This window comes from Lonchura striata, chromosome 6 (genome assembly GCF_050655825.1).
Source record: "Lonchura striata isolate lonStrDom1 chromosome 6, ASM5065582v1, whole genome shotgun sequence".
Taxonomy (NCBI): Eukaryota; Metazoa; Chordata; class Aves; order Passeriformes; family Estrildidae; genus Lonchura; species Lonchura striata.
The window spans coordinates 34058829-34077972 of NC_140708.1; the positions used below are offsets into that span (position 1 = coordinate 34058829).

The window sequence follows — 19144 nt, forward strand, 5'->3', positions numbered from 1 at the left end:
TTGGGAAGCTCTGCATTCGGGGCTGAGCTGCAGATTTGGCAGCTCCTGGCTCCTCTCAGCCTCTGACCCCCAGCCCTGTGCTGTATTTCACACCCGCTGCCGTTTGAATGCAAGCACTTTAGGGACTGTAACGCGGCTCACACACTGAAAACACATTTCTGCCCTCCAAAAAGGATTCCCACAGTGAGCTGCATCAGCAGAACTGACAGGTAGAAAACCATGGCAGAGGGAGGGGATGGGTTGGGAGAAGGTGAGCTCCTCTTTGAAGGGCTTTGCTGCCAAATCAAGACACACGTGGACTGTGTCTTTAGAGCTGCACTTCAAAACCCTTTAGGATTTTGCTTTCCCTGCTTGTGTTTTTTCTCATTTTAATTCTAGCTGCAAATAAATGGCTGAAATGGTAACCAGACCTTCTTCCTGGAGTCTGCAGCCAGACTAGAAAAACATTTCTGAAATGCATGAGCAAGGAGAATGCTGGTCATGCCGAGGGGAGCCCTACCACATCTTGGAGCAGTGTTAACCTCAGGGTGCTCATCAGGGACCTGCCAGCAGAGTGGGTTAGGGTGATGAACAGAGCAAAAACCAGCATACATCAAAAGGTACAGCAGATTCTTTGCAGGGAATAAATTATTATTAATCCTGCTGTTTCACTACTTCTTCAGTAAAGGGATTATTTCCTAAAAATTGTCAACAACTTTCCAACCACAGGGTCATTCCAACTCCGTTACAAACCCTTGCATAAATATTCTCACATTTATATGCCAGCTCAAGGCAACCAAGAATGAAATGAAAGCAAAGCAGGCATTTTGTGTCCTAAAAGATGTACAACAAGTGTTCATCACTCATCTGGATCAGGAAACTGTTCTATGATGAGCACTTGCCCAAGCCAGTAATGTCACTGAATGCATTACCCGAGCAGGTCAGATATTTCAAACTTTCCTAAGGATTGAGAAGTTCCAATCTTTATTTTATTTGTCTGACCAAAATGGAAAAATTAAATAAAAAGGGGATGGTATTCCAGACCTGAACAGCTGCCAGATGCTTCAGGGAATATGTTCCTCCCTGGATAATTTGCAATCCTAGGACAGGTCATATATTGTGAGGAAATGTGATCACATCTCCTCAGAACTGACATCAAAGTAGTCATTAAGAAGATGGAATAGATGAAGGACAAATGTTAGAGACCCAAAGTGTACACAAGGAGAGAAAATTTGGTCCACAGGTCCAGGGTCCAAGAGTCTGCAATAACAGACGGGAAAGGGCTATCAAACATTAAGCTAAAGAAAGGAACATTAGAAATAACACAAATCACAGAGTGATGTGTAATAGCCTTTCAGTCACCAGGCAGTGCTGGGAAATGAACAAATCAACATGCAAAATGCCTCATATGTGATGTGGGAGACAAAGGACAACAGGCACAGGGGCTGGCCTGAGGAAGATAGTAATGGATGGGAAAATGAATGTGGTCCCATAGTGAAATTCACAAAAAGCAGGGGATGTTCTTTAATTTGTCTATAATCCCACACCTTTGGCTTCCTGCAGCTTTTAACAGATAGCTGCACTAATAATTGCTTGAATTCTACATGAGATTGGTACATGAGTAAGCAGCATGATTCAAAATTCTTTAAGTGCAGATAGAGAATTTAGTAAAATAGGCAAATTTGCATTGTTAATGAAAACTGGACAGTAGACAAGTAAGAGGAATGATGTTAAATTAAAACACATTAAAATGTCTCTCCCTCATACATGTGGTGGTTCAGAACACTGTTTCAGCCTTGCAGCAGAATCTGAAAAAAAGTGTGAGAAAGTGAAAATCAAGAGGATTTTTGCAAATGGAAAGAAAATAGTAGGCTGAAAAAAAACTTCTAATTAGCAAATGCTTAGTGAAGGGTTGAAAAAACAGAAAGGTACTGAGGAAATTAAAAAGGTCACTGAGGTAAGACTTTCTTATCACAAAGAGGTATATAAGGTAATTAAAATGGGTTAAGACAGGGGTTAAAAGTGTAACAGATACCAAGGTACAATTAGGGTTGATGAATACAGGAAAGACAGGACAAGGAAAGTGTGTACACAGCACACAAACTGTGCATCCAGCAAAAACAGAGTGGCTGAAAGAGCAGCTAGTAGAAAATCAGTCTGTCATTTAAACCTGGGGGCAGATGTGAACCCAAGCAGATTATATGCTTGGTTTCCTGGGGTGGATTTTCTTTTTCCTCTGCAAAAAAGTGTGTGCATTTCCCTTCCCCCCCTCTCCACTAGCTGGCATCTTGGAAATTCTGCTGATGGACACTAAGGGATCAGAGAAACCATGGTAAAACAGGACATGACTGGTTTTCTGAGCTCTAGGTATCAAACAGCTCTGGGATGGTCTCAAAAGTCAGCAACGAGACCTCCACATTTTAGATAAAAGCAGATTCGTCCTGAACACAGCCCAGAGGTTGCTCAAATTAGGGTGAATTAATAAGGAGATGGATGGTGAGTCTGGGAGAAGGGACAAGGGGCTGAAGTTTCTTTGGCCCAAAGCAACTCCAGCTTATTCACACAAACTCTCATAGAATTCCTGGGAATAACAGAGAACTTGGATGGATTTTGCTCAAGACAAGGGAAAATGTGTCAGAAGGAGAATGCTAAAGCAGACCTTGAAATCAGCACTTAGAGCAAAACTTAATTCATATGGGAGTGTAGAAGGTCCACCTGGCTTAGCCAGGCCGTAAGCACAGCACTGACTCAAACATGCCTATCCCACAGTCTCCTTTTACATTAATTATTTTTTATACTTTTCTGTTAACTAAAAAAAAAATTAACTTATCCTTATACTACAACAAGGAGCCTAAAGCAATGAATTAAGGTTTTTCAACTTCCTGGAAAGCTTACATATCTTTAAAATGATATATATAACAGCCTGATGAAAACATTAAAGCAGCTTCTACAGACTATTCTCCATTTTATTGACCAAAGCGCCTCATTCAAAAACTGTGACTGGCTCTATTTCTATTTAAAGTCATTTATTTTAGGTGGGATTCCAGTCCTTTCAGTGAAGTTAACTCATTTACATCCCTGTATTTCAGGAAAGACTCACATTCACTGTACCTTGCATAGAAAACCCTCAGTTTCCTTAACAAACTCTGTGGAGGTGCAATTTTTGCTACCTTTAATGAAATGCCTAAATGAAATCATATTTATTTTAATAAACAATAGTTTATCTTAATTAAATGGAGATCCTGAAGCTCTGATGAACAAATGGATCTGTAGCAGCTTCTTACCACCCACAGTCTATTCTTGTGTTTTATAGCTATTAAGCAGACATTTGAAAGATTATACCCCTGATTTCTGCCTTACTCCACTTTAATATCTGATTGATATCAGAAGCAGGAATTTACTTTTTTAACAAAAGAAACATTTTGGTAATTTCTTAATTTAACAGAATTACTACTAAGAAGCAAAAACTCTTGTAACACCACTCAGCTCCTTTTTTGCAAGTCTCCAGGGGGTAGCAGGAAGGAAGAAAAATGTGGGGTTTTTTCCCTTTGAAAAGTAGATCTCCTTTTGATTTGCACTCCTTAGGCATCCATTCCACATTTCTGATGTGTGACAGTGTTTTGCAGCGTGGTTATCCCCAGTAACACAAGAACACCTCACAAGAGGAACTGGGTCATCTTTGGGGTTAAACTGAAAAATGAAACCAACAGAACTTCCAGCAAAATTCTCTAGGTCCAGCAAGAACTCGACAGCTCCTACCCAGGAGTATCAGTTAGTACCAGTTACTCCTTGCCAGCAGCCAGACTTCTTAATCTCATTGACAAGATCAGATTTCAAGGCTATTCAGCTCTCTGTTTCAGAGTCAAATGACAGTCTGTCATAACTGTTCAGTTGTTATAGCCTTTGCATACTGTCTTAATCTCTTCAGTGGTAGAAGAATATCCTTTGAAGCCATCACATCTCATTTTACCCATTGCCACATGGACTTACCTCACTTGTTGGCTACTGGAGTAATAAGAATGTAACAATAAGCCACTGAGGATAGCTTTCAGTCATTTTTCAGCAAATCCAACCTATTCTAGAAATATTTTCATTTTGATCTTATCTCCAGAGACATTTATTTAACAGCAGGATCAGCTTCAGGGCCTCAACTGGCACCTTCATGCCCAACAAAAAGGGGATATTACTGCAATGCAGCAGGTGCAGGCTGTAAGCTTAAAAACATTTTATCTGGTGGCCTTTCAAATTTATTTGTTTCAGAGTTTTGACATTCACTTATTATTTATTGCCCAACTATGATATTTCTACAACACATTCAGCTTCTTGACATGATCTCTCTCTTTCAGGAATCAAATACTGAGGGTGGCATGTGGAATCTGACTTCCATAAAGGCATCCTTGTGCCTGATGACACTCAGGAAGGTGACAACAAACAAAAATAACTACATTGGGGAGGGAAGAGGATTTCAGATTTGGTTTCACCTCATCTCACTGACAGGCATCTCTGAAAACACTTAGAGTGGACAGAAGGAGATCATGGAGAGAATAGCAGCTGCAATTGATAAAAGGCTGGATTGATCTATTGCTTCATACCTCAGGTTCAGGTACCTTTCTCTGGAGGTGTTTACCCAAACTTGTGATGACAGCTGCAATATCAACCAAGCTGCACTTCCACTTGTTAACTTCCTACTCCTCGCTCCTGTCTACATTCAACACTCCAAATAAGCTTTACTTTTCAAGCTTGCATTTATTTCAAATCCAAGCACTTTTCTCTCCTTATCTTCCATCCTTAATTTTCTAGTAGTGTACAAACTTACCCCAAAAACCTCTGCAAGGCGAAGCAGGGCTGTTCCATGTAAGTGGGGAAACTGGCCTAGTATCATACCACACATTATTATATTCCAGCTTTTATTTCACACAGGCCTTCCAAATGCAGTTTGGGGTGTTTTTCTCATGAGCAAGCCCCCGCCCTTCCTGCCCCCTTACCGATGAGCCCCGAGTAAGCGAGCAGGCAGTCCGCGTAGTTCTCCTTCAGACAGCCGCTAACGGAGCGTGACTCGGGCTGGCAGTTGGTGAAGAAATCTGCAAGGCGAGATCTGCAACAGCAAGAAAAATACATCTCTTTAAAAATCAAGCCTGAAGGCATTTTTACCTTTAACACTCTCTGGTTTTGGACAAGGCTTAATATTCTTTACCTTAAATGCATATTGGACACATTGCAGCTATTGAGAGTCTCTTCTTTAAGACACATCTCTTTCCAGAATCTATTTTTGAAGTCAGAACAAAAAAGTGTAACAAAACAGTATAAAGGAACAGAACAACGGGGAAATGCCTGCCCTTTACTAAAAGAAATGTTCTGCATTTTCATGCCAAGAAAAAAAGACAGACTGATTTTATCATATGAGGAGTCATTTTGCCTGGATCTGAACTCTTAACTGGAGTCTTTTATTCAGAACACAGTTGCTGCTGTTTTACTGATTCACAGAGCTGTATGTTTGTGCTCACAGAGCAAGCAGGACTCAGTGCAGGGCTGGAAGCAGGACCTGCTTTGGTGGTGTCCCACGTTCCCAGAGTGGGCTCCCCCTGCTCTGGCCTGGCCTGAGCAGCAGCTGGGACAGCAGAGGAGCAGCTGGCACAGCCTCCCCAGAGCCACAGCACTGAGATCTGTTTGTTCTTGTAAAACCTCCTTTTATCCAAACTCCCGAGCACTGACTCCAGGGCTGAGATGAAAGGAAAGTGTGCTCTGCATCGAGTTCTGCTGCTGAGTGGCCACTTTATCTTGACTCACCTCAGCCAGCCCATGGGCAAGGAGGGGAGAGCACTGATTCCATGCAGGAGGTGCTTTAAGACCAGGAGTGAAGTTGTATTGTGATCAACTCATCACTGCCATGTTGGAAATTAAAAGGGCTAACAGGGTCTCTTCTGGTTATTTGTGGTTTAAAGTCCACATAATGCTCCCATTCAGGTCTGTAAAATTTGCAAGGCATTGATGAGCTGGGTCAAGGTCACACATCCTACAGTCACTCCCTTGCTCATCTTAGCCTTATAATTTTGGAGTAGTACTTTTGTTTATTTACGAAGTGTTATTTACTCCTTCATCTATGAAAAAAAAATCACCTCCCTACTCCAATCTGCTCTTCTGTGAAATAGATATAAAAATATTCTTTTGCATCTGACAACCCACGGTAATGTCTCAGGATAAGATGCTTAATCTTTGCAAAGCCCTCTTAAAATCAGAATAGTATAATCTATGAATTTTCATTACTGCTCCAGCATTATGCAGATTTTCAGTATAAATGCCTTTTTTCAGTTTTGCAACAGCACCACAAAAGTTAGCAGAAACAAATAATTTGCAAGTGATTTACTTTATTTGTTTACATGCTCCAGAGACTAATTATCTTTGTTTGCTTTATTGTTTTACCTACCCAAGAATGGGACTGGATACACATCATTAACTGGCCTGAAAGTAACGATGGGCAAACATCAAAAGGTTCAGAGGCTTTGAGAAAGCATCCTATAAATAAACTCCATACAACCTATACCTGAATTTATAAGAGCTTTTCTCGTGGCCTTATTTTAGTTCCATCTCTTGCTAACTGTACTGACACCAGCAAATCCATGGTTGCCTTCAAGCCACAGTCAACCCTAAGCTTTTCACTCCCTCTCTTGCCTTATTTAACCACTTAACCTTGAGATGGAAATCTGTACCCAGTTGCCTTTATTAACTTTAAAAAATCAACCTCTTAGCAAACCTTGATACATACATACATATATATACACAGATATGTGTTTGTGTGTATATGTAATATACATATATTTCTAAATTTGCATAAAACCCCCACTTAACTGGTGAATAGATACTGCACCTACCAGGAGACAGGCTGAGAGGAAATGGGTCTCAAGGTATCAAAAAGATAAATAGCAGCACCATGAAGAAAATCTGGGAAAGGAAACCCTCTGTCACTGCAGTGATTCCTCTCCCAGTCAGTAATTAAGATAGTGGCTGAAATCCAGCTTTTGGGAACAAAGAGAGTTGACAGTTTCCAAGGATTTTTCTAATTCTACTAACACCTGGATGAAGTCAGGTTTAGAACAGAGTAGAGCCTATTATATCTATCTAATATGAAAAACCTCTGCCATGGTAGAAAGGGCAAGCCTTCTGCATAGACAGTATTCTTGTATTTCTAAAACAAAGTAGCTCCTCGGATCTAAATTTCGTTATTTATGTGACCAGAAATAAATATTTTTGGCAATGGATTATGCAATCAGCATCTTGATAATCCTTAAAACACTTCTTGCAACCATTTCATCATTCTTGAATGTCCAGTTCTCCTTTAGGTTATTAGGTGCATTGGTCCAGAGATCATTTAATACATTCCTCTTCCCTAAATGTTTTTAAGGACTGATAACCATGGAATAAACCCAGTCATTTACTACTCAGCCTGCTTAAAGAACTTATTTGTTGTAAATCCTAAAGGAGGCTAAAGATAGCTCTGCTGATCTCTTTTGCATACACCTTGATTTCCACATGAATTTCTGAAGAATTTTTGTGGTCATAAAAAGTAATGATGTGACAACATTGCACATTTAAGTTTTCTTAAGTCAAATATAGTTCAGATAGCTCTGGTCTGAGCATTACTGGACATTATCACACATAACCCTTCCCTAGCCAGTCATCCAAACTTCACACAACCCAAGCTCTCATCCTCTCCTGAACTGTTAACTACACCTGATGCTTATGTGGATTCATTTGCACTGGAGATGAAGTTAAGGTCAGAAATAAAAGCAGGGACCTCCATCTGCCATAAAATACTCCAATCCTCCCCGTGAAGATCTGCTGATTAACACTCACTGAAGATCTACCCCCAAACATTTCCAGTAGACAGGCAGTGATGAAAGTGTGCTCATCAGTGAACACCAAAACACTGGTACTGCTATTTATCTAGAGAGAGAGACAAATTAGCCTAATGAGAACCATTAATCCCGAAGTATTGCACATGAATATTAAGAACCGTTTGGGTAAAAGAGACAACCCTTTTAGGGATGCAAAATCAGAGCAATCTGATATTAGCAGACCCATAAAAAATATGCACTGTGTTGAATTAGTGTCTCCTTCAGCAGGAGGCAACTTGTAGGTGGCAGCTTGAGGGTTTCTAACCCATGACTGAGCAGTTTTGTTACCCAGAGAACAAACAGACCTTGCCACGTTTACCTTCAATGTTCACGGTTTTACATGTGCAGTGTACACAGATGTATCTCACTGCTGGAGAGGGAGATGGACAGGCAGTTTCATATTGCTCATACCATTTAGCAGGACCACATCTAAAAGGAACTATTCATTCATTTTTCTGTCACAAAATCCTCATTGTGCAAAGCCACATTTATGATGTGTTCACTCTTCCTTGCATAAATAAGGGGTACTACTCAGAAATCTTCCTCCCAGGAAGAGGAAAAAAGAAAAATAAAAAAAGGCAAAAACCCCACAAATTAAATTAGTCCTATCTTAGCTGGAAAACCTGCAGATGTTTTGGAAAGCTTATTTTAAATATTTTATATGCCACTAGCTGGAAAAGTAAGAATAATCCCATCAGCAAATTCAAAGAAAATCTGCTCAAACAACAAACAGCCTTTCTGAAAAGAAGAGAAAAAATCCCAAACCTGCTATTCTCTAATGCTTTGTATTAGTACCAGTAAAATAATTTGTAACAGTTAAAAATAAAAAGGAAGCAAAGTTAATTTGCTCTCCTTATGATAGTGGCTCTTCAAATACTCAGTTGGATAATTCAAAACTTTCACATTTGCTTACAAATAAGCTTTTTTAATAGCAGTATTGTATTGAATCTGCATATAATTTTTGAAGCAATTTAATTTCATATTAGTACAACTTGTTGCATAGGCAACATTGATTAGGTTTTCACTACTTTTTGTTCTCAAGGTTCTGTAAAAGTTCTTTGATGTCTTTGATATTTATCAGTTCTCCCTCTTTAAGGCTGGTCAATTCAGCTTTAGCATTGGTGCAATATTTAAAAGTATGGTAAGAATTGTGAAGCGGCAGAAAATTTTTACAATTTTTAGTTTGGATCTGGTGCAAATAACGACCTACCAGAAAGCAACACTCTGAACCAGATTCCTCCTCAACAAGTACCCATCTCACTGGGGTGGCAGGTGGTGATTTCTCTTCTTTTTTTGCTCTCTGACTGCGTTGTTGGTACACAGGGGCTAAGCCCTGAGGAGAGAAACCTCTCTCAGCCTTGCCACAGCACTGGTGATGTTCAAACCAAGCAAGACACTAAACTCAGGTCTCCTGCTGGCTGTTGTGATGTCCAAGTGGGTGGTTAGAAGCACCTGCCTGTAAGGAATGCAGAGAGTGCCCGTGCTCCTGTGCCACACCTCAGGGATGTCAGGTGAGGTCTGGACATGCTCACTGCCACCTCTCCTTGCATTGCTGCCTGTGTTTAGGCACCTATTTATAGCAGTAACATAAAGAGTAGGTAAATGCCAGAGCTGAGAGACTGAGGTGACTCCACCAATTAGTCAGAGCTGCCCGAGCGTCTAGACACCATTTGGCAGTGCAGTCACATAAGGGAAGTGCTGCATCAATATTCAAAACAGAAAAGAGGTATAAATCCCACACTGAAAAAAGCCAGACTAAGTCAATGAATGTGTGTCATAGTGATAAATGGCACCATTACAGAAAAAACCAACAAGTCAAAATACTTGTTCTCCTTTCGTGGGGGTCAACTGCAGTGTCCTACTCTGGCTACAAACAGCTCCCCTATGGCTGGAGTGGTGCTGCTCCTGCTGGGAGGCAAGAGCTGGTTGCAAGGGCTGGTATGTGGCCAAAGTTATGGCTTCATTGTTGGAGGAGCATTTAATTTTCTCCTATTTTTCATAAACAGTGAGAAAATGAGGCAAAGGCCACATAAGCAACTCTATCAACCAATGGGATGAAAAAAGAAAAAGAAACAAGAACTGTATAATGAGAGATGAGTCTCCCTGCACGTAGTAAAGTAGCTTTAACCCATCTTTTTTTTCATTAAAAGACACCAGAGCTGTGTAATATTAATAAATCTTACATGTTGAGCACCTGTGAGCAACTAAATTTTTGACATTTTTATTTAAGAGGTCACTTTCTTGTGTGTTTATTAAACAGCAACCACAATAAATTTTTCCCACAAAAAGGCTGGTTTGTGTTTGGTTGCTACCCTCATTCTCAAGCAATGACAGTGTCCAGGCCCTGAGACACTCAGGAGCCCCAGGAAGAGCCCATCCCATGCTGCATCCTGACATCCATCTCAGCATTTGTGCCTTTTGGAGAGTGGGAAGGATAAAAAAGTAAATTTTTGCTGGCAAACCATTTGCCTCCCAAGACCTGAATATTAAACTCTCACATGAGCTGATCCAAATCTTTTCCAACACTGGCAAAAATCACTACAGGATTTTAGGCCCCAAATACCAGCTACTAACTGAAAGAAGTTGGTTTTTATCTGGTTTTGCTGCTGTTTTGTTATTTTATATGTCTGGCAGCCTAAACCCAAGCAAATATTTGGTTCTGGGTTCAACTTGCCTCTCAAAACTGTGTTGCTCATCTGGAAGCAAAATATGGACAATGCCAATTCCACAGAGGCAGCCTGTTTGGGTTGTGGGTAACTAGACACAAGAACAAACACCAGGGACCACACAAGATTCACGGAGATGTTTCCAGCAGCAGGAGAGCTTGCTCAGAGCATCAGGCACAGGCACAAACCCACCAAGGCTGCTCCCTCCAGAGCAGCACCCACACTCAGCCCAGCTCTCTGCCTGTCCCATGTCCCCACATTTGCCAGCATTTATGTCATTACTCAGGCTTTTTGTTTGCCAGGGGCCTCCTGGACATTTAACACCCCAGAAAATGGAGATCTAAGTCTTTGGAATTCAGTCATGCAAAATGAAAAGCATTTACAACTATGCATATCTGTATTTTAAAATGAAAAGTACAAACTCTGTATTCTTTCTATTCTTCTATTAGGAAATTAATACCCTACACCCATGCTCTTTTACTGCACTTTGTGAAAAACAAAATAAAATAAGTTCTGTACCATTTTCTGTCAATATTATCCTTTCCTTTTGCTCATGTCCTCTGCTGGAGACCAGTTAGATCTTTTTACGCAGTATCTGCTACAGAAAATCAAAAGAACTTAACAAAACACTAATGCCATAGTTTATCAATGTTAATTAAATCCTCTAAGTGACTCAAGATCATGCATGAGAGTAATTTTAATTTAATATATTAGGTCTCCTTTGGGTTTAAGGGAAACTACTAAGCTCAAATGTGATTCTAAACAAGTATAATTTATTTGAAATTGGGTTATATAAATATTTATATACTACTGACCTTTCGTGTAATGAAACCAATTTTGAAAAATATGGTGAAAATTCTGAGCACAAGGTAATGCAATAAAGAATTAGAATAGCGATTCTCAGACGCTGTGACACAAAACAGAATTTTCTCTTTCTGTTTGCAAAAAAAAAAAAAAAAATTACCTCACATCATTTTTTAGAGGCCTGTTTGAGAGAACATCTGGAAAACATTCCACAGGAAATCAAACCTATATTAAATATGTTTTGCAGGGTTCTGTTTCCTTGCATCGACCTTAAGCATTCATAATGTGTTTCTGTCTTCCCAGCTGCAAAGAAAACACTTCTGTCAGAGCCCTCTACAAAATGACAGGCTGAATTGTCAGCCAGTGATTTTATCAGGGGATGCTGGTAAGATTTCTATTTAGTCTACCTGTCTCTGTACCAAAGCTCTCCAATAACATGAACAAATCCACCAGCTGCTTTCCACCTATCATGAATTTATATTTTGTTTGTTTAATTTCCTTTATGCTGTTTAATTTTCTAAATAAAAATGACTGGCATTTTTAAAGATGCCCAAGCCTCATTGTCTCCTGGCAGGATGTTACTCAGGAAACAACTATTCTCACTTCATTAGCTGGGCAAGCAGAATAGTCTGAATTACAGGCTGGTAACCTAAGAAAATCACTGTCACTCTCAAAAAACAAGCCAAGGAAAGGAAGTGCCACTGCAAGTCCTTGAGCATGCCACTGGATGCTTCAAAGTTTATGAATAACTATATTGTGAGTGCACACTGAAAGGATGTGCTGCCAAGTACCTGAGAAAGACCTCCATGGCAATAATATTCCCTGTAACCACTTGAATAAACTATAATAGACTATAACTAGCTCAAGCATGAAACTGATGGGAGTTTGGAGATGGAAAATAACCTAAAGAGTCCAATACAAGTTCTCTCTTCACCAGAAAAGTTTCTGTTGGTAGATGTACTGGAACAAAAGGTTTCCTGGGGTTATGCAGGGATGCTCTTTGCCTAAGAAAATCTCTCAGTGGTATGTGTGGTGACATTCCTGAAGGAAACAGCTCCATGTCCCCTTGTCAGAGGGGTGGCTCAAGGAAAGGAAAGGTGTCCAGAGTGTCCTTGCAGTCAGCTGAGCAGGGTCTATGGACAGCCAGCATGGCTGAAGCCCATCCTGGAGCTACTCTAAATACTGCTCTGACCTTGGAGTAAGACAACAAATATAAAATCAGAAATACAGAAGATAAAAGCAGAGTAGAGTCTTTTTTATATGGAGCCATTTTTTCATGCACAAAACAGCCCCACCAAACAGCAAGTCAAGAAGTTCTGGCAGCAGCAAGCCAAGATAGCATTGATCTTATTCAGCATGTTTTTACTTGCTTTTAGAAGTAACATGGGTAGATAATGATAGTACAGAAAGCACTGATTTGTAGAGTAAGATTGCAAAACAAACCCTTTTTTACCAGTTAAGGATGACATGCTGTATTAAGAGTTTTTTGTTTGACTCCACTCTCAAAAAAACATGAACACACAAGGCAGAGAAAAAAATGTGAGGCCAGGAGTTGACAGCCTGTGATACACCCAGACATTTACAGAGGTTTTTCTGAAATGAACTGTCCATTCTGAAAAATATTTTGCAATGCTGCATGATGGCCAGTTACTGAGATGTACATCCAGCATTTCATAATGACTAATTGGCAAAGAGAGCATCATAACTGAGAAGACAACCACTGTGATTTATGCCTGAACTGGAACAAAAGAAAGTGAACTAAATATTCAAATAATACAGCTTGAATTTATCAGAGTTCTTAGTCGTGTGTGTTTTACAATAGGAAAGCTTCCTTTAATGGTTTATAGAATGTGCTTGAAAAAATATAATGTAAGCACAAACGTTATCTTTTGATGTAAGGTCATCTATTAATAACCTCAGACAAGAGTCACAGTCAGCTCACACAGAAAATCTATCATCAACAGTAAACACACACCAGAAAACCCCTTCTGTGTCACTTGTTTTAAAGGCAGCAGATCATTAAAGCATAGGAAACAACCACAGGAAACCACCACCACCTCTGCTGAGAAGTCTTTGCAGACACTGCCACATTTACATCTTGTTTCCACTTAGAGGAGTTACTCCAGTAACACTGTAGTGATTACTAACATAATTAAAGCAATGTAATTTCTATTCAGTAAACATGAGAATGCTAAAATTTGAAGATATGTATGTGGCTGTCACTTGCTCTGTTGAGAAACAAAGTTTTATTTTTAGCTCCAGTGCTTACATTTTCTTGCAGCTATTTTAACAGATGAACTGCCACCAGAAATATTCTCTCACTGGGCCCTGATGCAGAATGATATAAATAACCTTTATAAAGTCCAGCATAATGGAATGGCAAAATCAGTTGACATTCTCCTAATTAGCACTGCCTGAAGATTTACCTACACAGAATAGGAAGAGCCAAATTCACCCCTGGAATAAATCTACTGAAGTCACTGATGTCAGAGGAAGCACACTGGGAATGGACTTGATAGAACAGATCTGTTATTTACATTAAACACAGAGCAGCTTCTTGCCTGTAGCATATGCATGGCTTGAGGTAAATGAAAAAAAGTATTTTGATTTATTAAAGAAAATTCTATTGTGTGATATATAAACCACTTCTTTGCCCCAGAAATAGCAAGTTAGCCAAATGTGACTGGGTGTACATGACAGATCTTCTCTACACTCCATCTAATAGATATGGGGTGGAAAGTACTCATCAAACCAGTGGATGCTAAACTCCTTTCTACAGCAATTTCTCAACTAACAATCAAAAAAATCAGCAGTAGCAGTACTCCTAATGGAACCCCATCCAGCAAAGCAATTAAGTGCTTGCATAACTGTAAGGACATGAGTAACTTCAAATTTTGATCTCTATTAAAGTTTAATGCCAAATGTAACTGTCCTGCATCTCAGTATTTTTGACTAAACATGTGTGAAACTACTTAATTAGAATATGTAGTTTAGTCTCTCCCCCCTGCCCCAATAAATCAACTAAAAAAATGGGTCACGTTAGCCCTGCTATAACCCCCATCCTGGCTCATGTTCCTAATTTGTAGTCTTCTTATTTCTTAAGTTATACAAGCAGCTTTTATTTTCCATTTCCAAATTAACAAAATAATGTTTTTTTGACAAATTGAACACTCAGTGGAGTGTTCCTTATTGCTCTCTACAACTACTTGAGGAGGCTGTAGCAAGGTCTTCTTGCAAGTAAAAAGCAACAGGGTAAGAATGGCCTAAAGTTGTGCCAGAGAAGGTTTAGACTGGGTATCAGGAAAATTTTCTTAATGGAATGAGTTTCCAAGCATTGGAACAGCTGCTCAGGGAAGTGGCGGAATCACCACCCCTGGAAGTAGTTAACAGACCTGTAGATGTGGCACCTGGGGACATGGTTTAGTGGTGGGCTTGGCAGTGTTGAATTTATGGCTGGATGTGATGTTCTCAATGGTTTTCTCCAACCTAAACAACGCCCTGAAGGATCACATGTAGATACAAGTGCCCCAAGTTTTTGGAGCTGAAATGGTCACAAGTACCTCACTCAGCTCACCGAGTCATTTTCCTAGAAAGAGACTGACATGGAAGCAGGGTATCTAAATACAGCCAATAACACCTGAATCACTGGCATCCAAGTTTATTTTGTGACTGCTGTATGCTCAGACGTCCTGTTTATTCCCACTTCCAATTCTTCAGCCCTGCAGACAGGTAACACGGAATATTCAGCGCCACAGGTTATTTTTAACCTGATCAGCAGAGGATCTACCTGACTGCAGGGATGCTGTCAGGAGAGCTTGAGCTTGCCTGACAAGGGACCTCAGCGTGAAATACTGTCTAGTTACTGCTCCTTGGAGCATGGCTCTCTTCACTGGTACAGCACAAAGCCAAGGGAAAGTTGGGTGCACTACTAAAGCTGAGCCATTTTTCTAATTACTGTATCCTTGTGTGTCTCCTGCTTTTGAGAGAAGCTTTTGGAGAAATGTCAATCACCCTGCAAGCTTTTAATCTGCAAGCCCCTCCTAAACTGACCAGAGAGTATAAATGAGGGCCAGCCAAGCAGATCTGGACACTGCAGAATGAGATCCATGCACACTTCAAAAGGGACAAAGCAGTCTTGTTTTGCAGGATATTTGTATTTTTCTGATTCCAAAGGGATTTATGGATACCTTATAAGGAGGAACTGCTTGATTCGTTTTGAGTTTTATTCAGATGGAAGAAATTTAAGGTTACCTTTGTTTCTAAGGGGGAGGGGAGAGCAATAAATATTATGTCTATTTGCTCTGCTAACAGAAGACATCAAAGTAATGCATCATATAAAGTACTGAAAGGGAAGAAAATAATACAATATTGCAGTATTTTCTATCTTTACTGTGCCTTTCTTGAAAGTTTTTTGCTTATTTTGCAGAGACTGCCATTAATATTTTTTCCAGGCTAGCAGTTCCACACATACATATTCCACTACACCATCAAGTTTCCCCTGCAGAATACACCAGTTTCTTTCCCACCTCCCCTCAGACCCCATTTTTTGAATTTTCTGAACTGTCACAATGCCTCACTATTAGTTCATTAAAATGAATGAACACCTGTTTTGTGTTTTTTATTCCACTTAAATAAATAAACCTCTAGCAATATAGACATATATGCATACATTTACATGCTTGTATATACATATATGTATAAAAATCACTCTTCAAATTCAGGCTATGTGAGGCGAGCTTGTGGGCATGGGCCAAAAGGCAGATTTACAATTTTTCTGCCCCACTTGGTATTCTAGAGACACAGGGACACTACTGAGTGCAGGTGCAGAGTGCTCAGGTTTACTCTACTACACTGCAAGCATCTACACCTACTGCAGGGTGAGTCAGGCACGAGAGGTTTTGCACCCACTCCCTGACTCAGTCTCAAGACCCTCAATGCAGGCACACCCTGCACTTCTCTAGAAATCAGGAGTGTCCTTTTCTTAATGTCCTTAATAGCATTGCAGAAACTGCACTGGTGTCCTGGTTTTGCATAACCACAGCAAAGTGATCATCTCAAGGAGCTGCTCCAGTGCTCCAAGTGCCAAATTGCCCCAGAGGGATCCAAACCCAGCTCTGTTATCCCAAACTGTGTAATGCTACCGTGTCCTTCATAAAAACACCCACCAAGTGCCCTTTTAAAATGCAAAACTAGAGTCAGGCTGAGAGGGAGCGCTCAGGCTTTTATGTGACCAACTGAATTGTCACCAATATCAGCTACAAGGCTCAGAAAGGGAGGCAGCACCTCTTGTTTTCCCTCTCATTTGCTGAATTACAGATGATCACTGGACCGTGGCAGGATATTGAGGGAGGAAAAGCACAACACGCAGAGAAGTAGGTGAGGAGGCACCATAAGTGGCTGTAATGGAATTCAAACCTGTCAGAGAGGCGGTGAAAGTCAGATAATTGCAGGAAGATCTGGGAAGAGGAGATGAAAGGAGACTAAGCAAGGGGGAAAGGTAGGAGGGGGGAAAAAAAGCAATGGAAAAAAGTGAGAAAAATTAAGAAGAAGGAATAGAAAATGCGAAGAAAAGGGGAAATTTCTTTTTCCTCTCTTCCATCTCCTCCCGCACATCCCTCCAGCTCCCTGTTAATTCTGGAACTGGGGATTGCTCCCTCCTAGAAGAAGACAGTGGGTTCCCCCATTCTGAAGCAGGACAAAAAAGGCTGTGTGGGTCTCAGATTCAGTCAAAAAGAGAAACGGAGAGTTTCTAGCCAGGCAGAAGCCTGGGAAAGAGCTGGAGAAGAATGTAAATAATTCTTTATCTCTCTTGTTTTTCACATTGTTTATAGTTAAGTTCCATCACTGTGCGTCAAGCACTCTGCACCAATGCTGTGGGTTGTTTTCACTTCAGGACCAATGGAGTTGGTCCTCACGAAGCTCTGTATAAAAGAGCAGTGTATTTTGAATAAATTGGAGTTTTACTCTCAGCAACCTTCTGGTCAGAGGCTTCTCATTCCTGTCCTGCCTCGACAGTGACACGGTGTCTGCACTTTTGTGACATCTCACCACAGACCTGTCTCTAGTGCTGAAGCACGAGGGTGCAGGGTTTGCAGCCAGCAGTGGCTTTTGCTGCAGGGGCAGTGCACAGGACTCACACAGAGAAGCCAAACTTTTACCAACAGGTTCTGGATGCAAAGCACCTGCAGATTTTCACCTGCCTCACAGCAAAGGAGCACAGACACAGTGCCTCCCTTCCCAAGGTAAATTATCATTAGAATATCACAAAAATTATTTCCTTGGCAAGTTTCTGATGTTTTCAGGAAATGCAGCAAGCAGCTGAGCTTCTGTTCTAACATTTTCAGTGGATGAATTCTTCTCTGCACTGACAACAATGTTTGCATATCCTCACAGAGAGCTCTGATACCTGCACAGGCAGACATCCTTCATGCACAGCTGAATGGGTGCAACAAAATTAAGATTGGATAGGACAGGTGACCAAAAACTGGTCAAGAGGTAAGAACACATCAGTGAAAGCATATTTATAAAGATATTACTCTCTGAACACACAGTGCTGAAAACATTTTTCACTGTATTTTCAAGGAGATGACCCATGTAAATTGGATATTTCATTATTATCCTTCCCCTATCCCACATGTAGAAGTTATTTAAGTATGTTAAGCATATTTTTGTAAAATTTTTCAGTGTCCAACAGCTGCAGACAGTAGTATGTATCTTTTGCAGAATTAAGGCAAAAAATTAAGAAGACAACTGTCTTCTGAAATTAGTTAAGAACTAATTTATGGCTATTTGAGCTTCAAAAATGAACCTCAATGGTCTGACCAGTCATTTGGAGTATAATTATTGTGAAGGACAAGAAACACGGTCCTACCAGTTTCTTTTATTAACAAAAAAATGCTGCCCTTCTTTTCTGATCTTTGCAGCACATGAATGGATTGATAGCATTATTTCAATAATGTGTCTGTATCATTATCATTCTGGTCAGTGTCTTCTGAGTATATCCAGGAAAAAAACCCACGTATGCAAATTCAAGACACAGATTATTAAAAAGACTAAACTAATGACTCACATTTTCATTACTCAAGCAAAATAGTATTTGCAGTATTGCCAAATGTGATAGTGGCATATATGAAGTACCCTGCCCTGCATTTACAGCAGGATGATATTCTTAAAACATGCCAGTCAACTTTCTGAAGACTAATTGTTAGGTGAAGTGATCAGATCACAAACTTCTTTAGAGGTTTGTGCTATTCCAGGATATCACTGGTGAAAGTTTTTGATGGTACACTGACTTTTCTTAGAAGATTTGTTTATGCTTACAATAGAAAATAACCCTAATGGCTTCTTCTTGGGTTTTTTTGGTTTTTTTTCTTTTCTTTTCACTGAGCATTGACAGACATGCCTGAGAGACTACAATTGTTTCAAAGCTGGATAAGGACTGGGATACAAGCAGAGGCAGCAGACAAATGATAATCAAAGTGAACCATTCAGCATCCTGATGAAGTTGAATTAGGACTGTTTACATAAGTCAGAACTTATTTGCATTTCCTGACATTTCAGGTCTCTTTATCCCTCGATTGAGCATTTCTTATATAACAGATTAATGTATTAAATAAAAAGATAATAAAAAAGCAAGCATCCTGCCATGTTAGTGGTCCCTGTAGTTTGGCCAGATTGCCTCCCTACTCTTAACTGTGCTTCAAGAACAGATTTGGTGATATATACATTGGGATAAAGCTTTTGAAGAGTGTTCAAAACTGAATGTTTAAATACTTAACACAGGCCCAGCTGAAATTTTATATG

The 19144-nt window shown here is 40.0% G+C and overlaps 1 protein-coding gene across 2 annotated transcripts in view; it reads right to left on the bottom strand.

Moving 5' to 3' along the window:
- Positions 1 to 19144, bottom strand: part of GFRA1 (GDNF family receptor alpha 1) — a 130774-nt gene that overhangs the window by 27140 nt on the left and 84490 nt on the right. For both annotated transcript variants that reach the window (XM_021537273.4, XM_021537272.4), the window contains exon 5: positions 4965 to 5074. In XM_021537273.4, coding sequence (XP_021392948.2) covers positions 4965 to 5074 — 110 coding nt within the window. The remainder of the gene's footprint in view (positions 1 to 4964; positions 5075 to 19144) is intronic.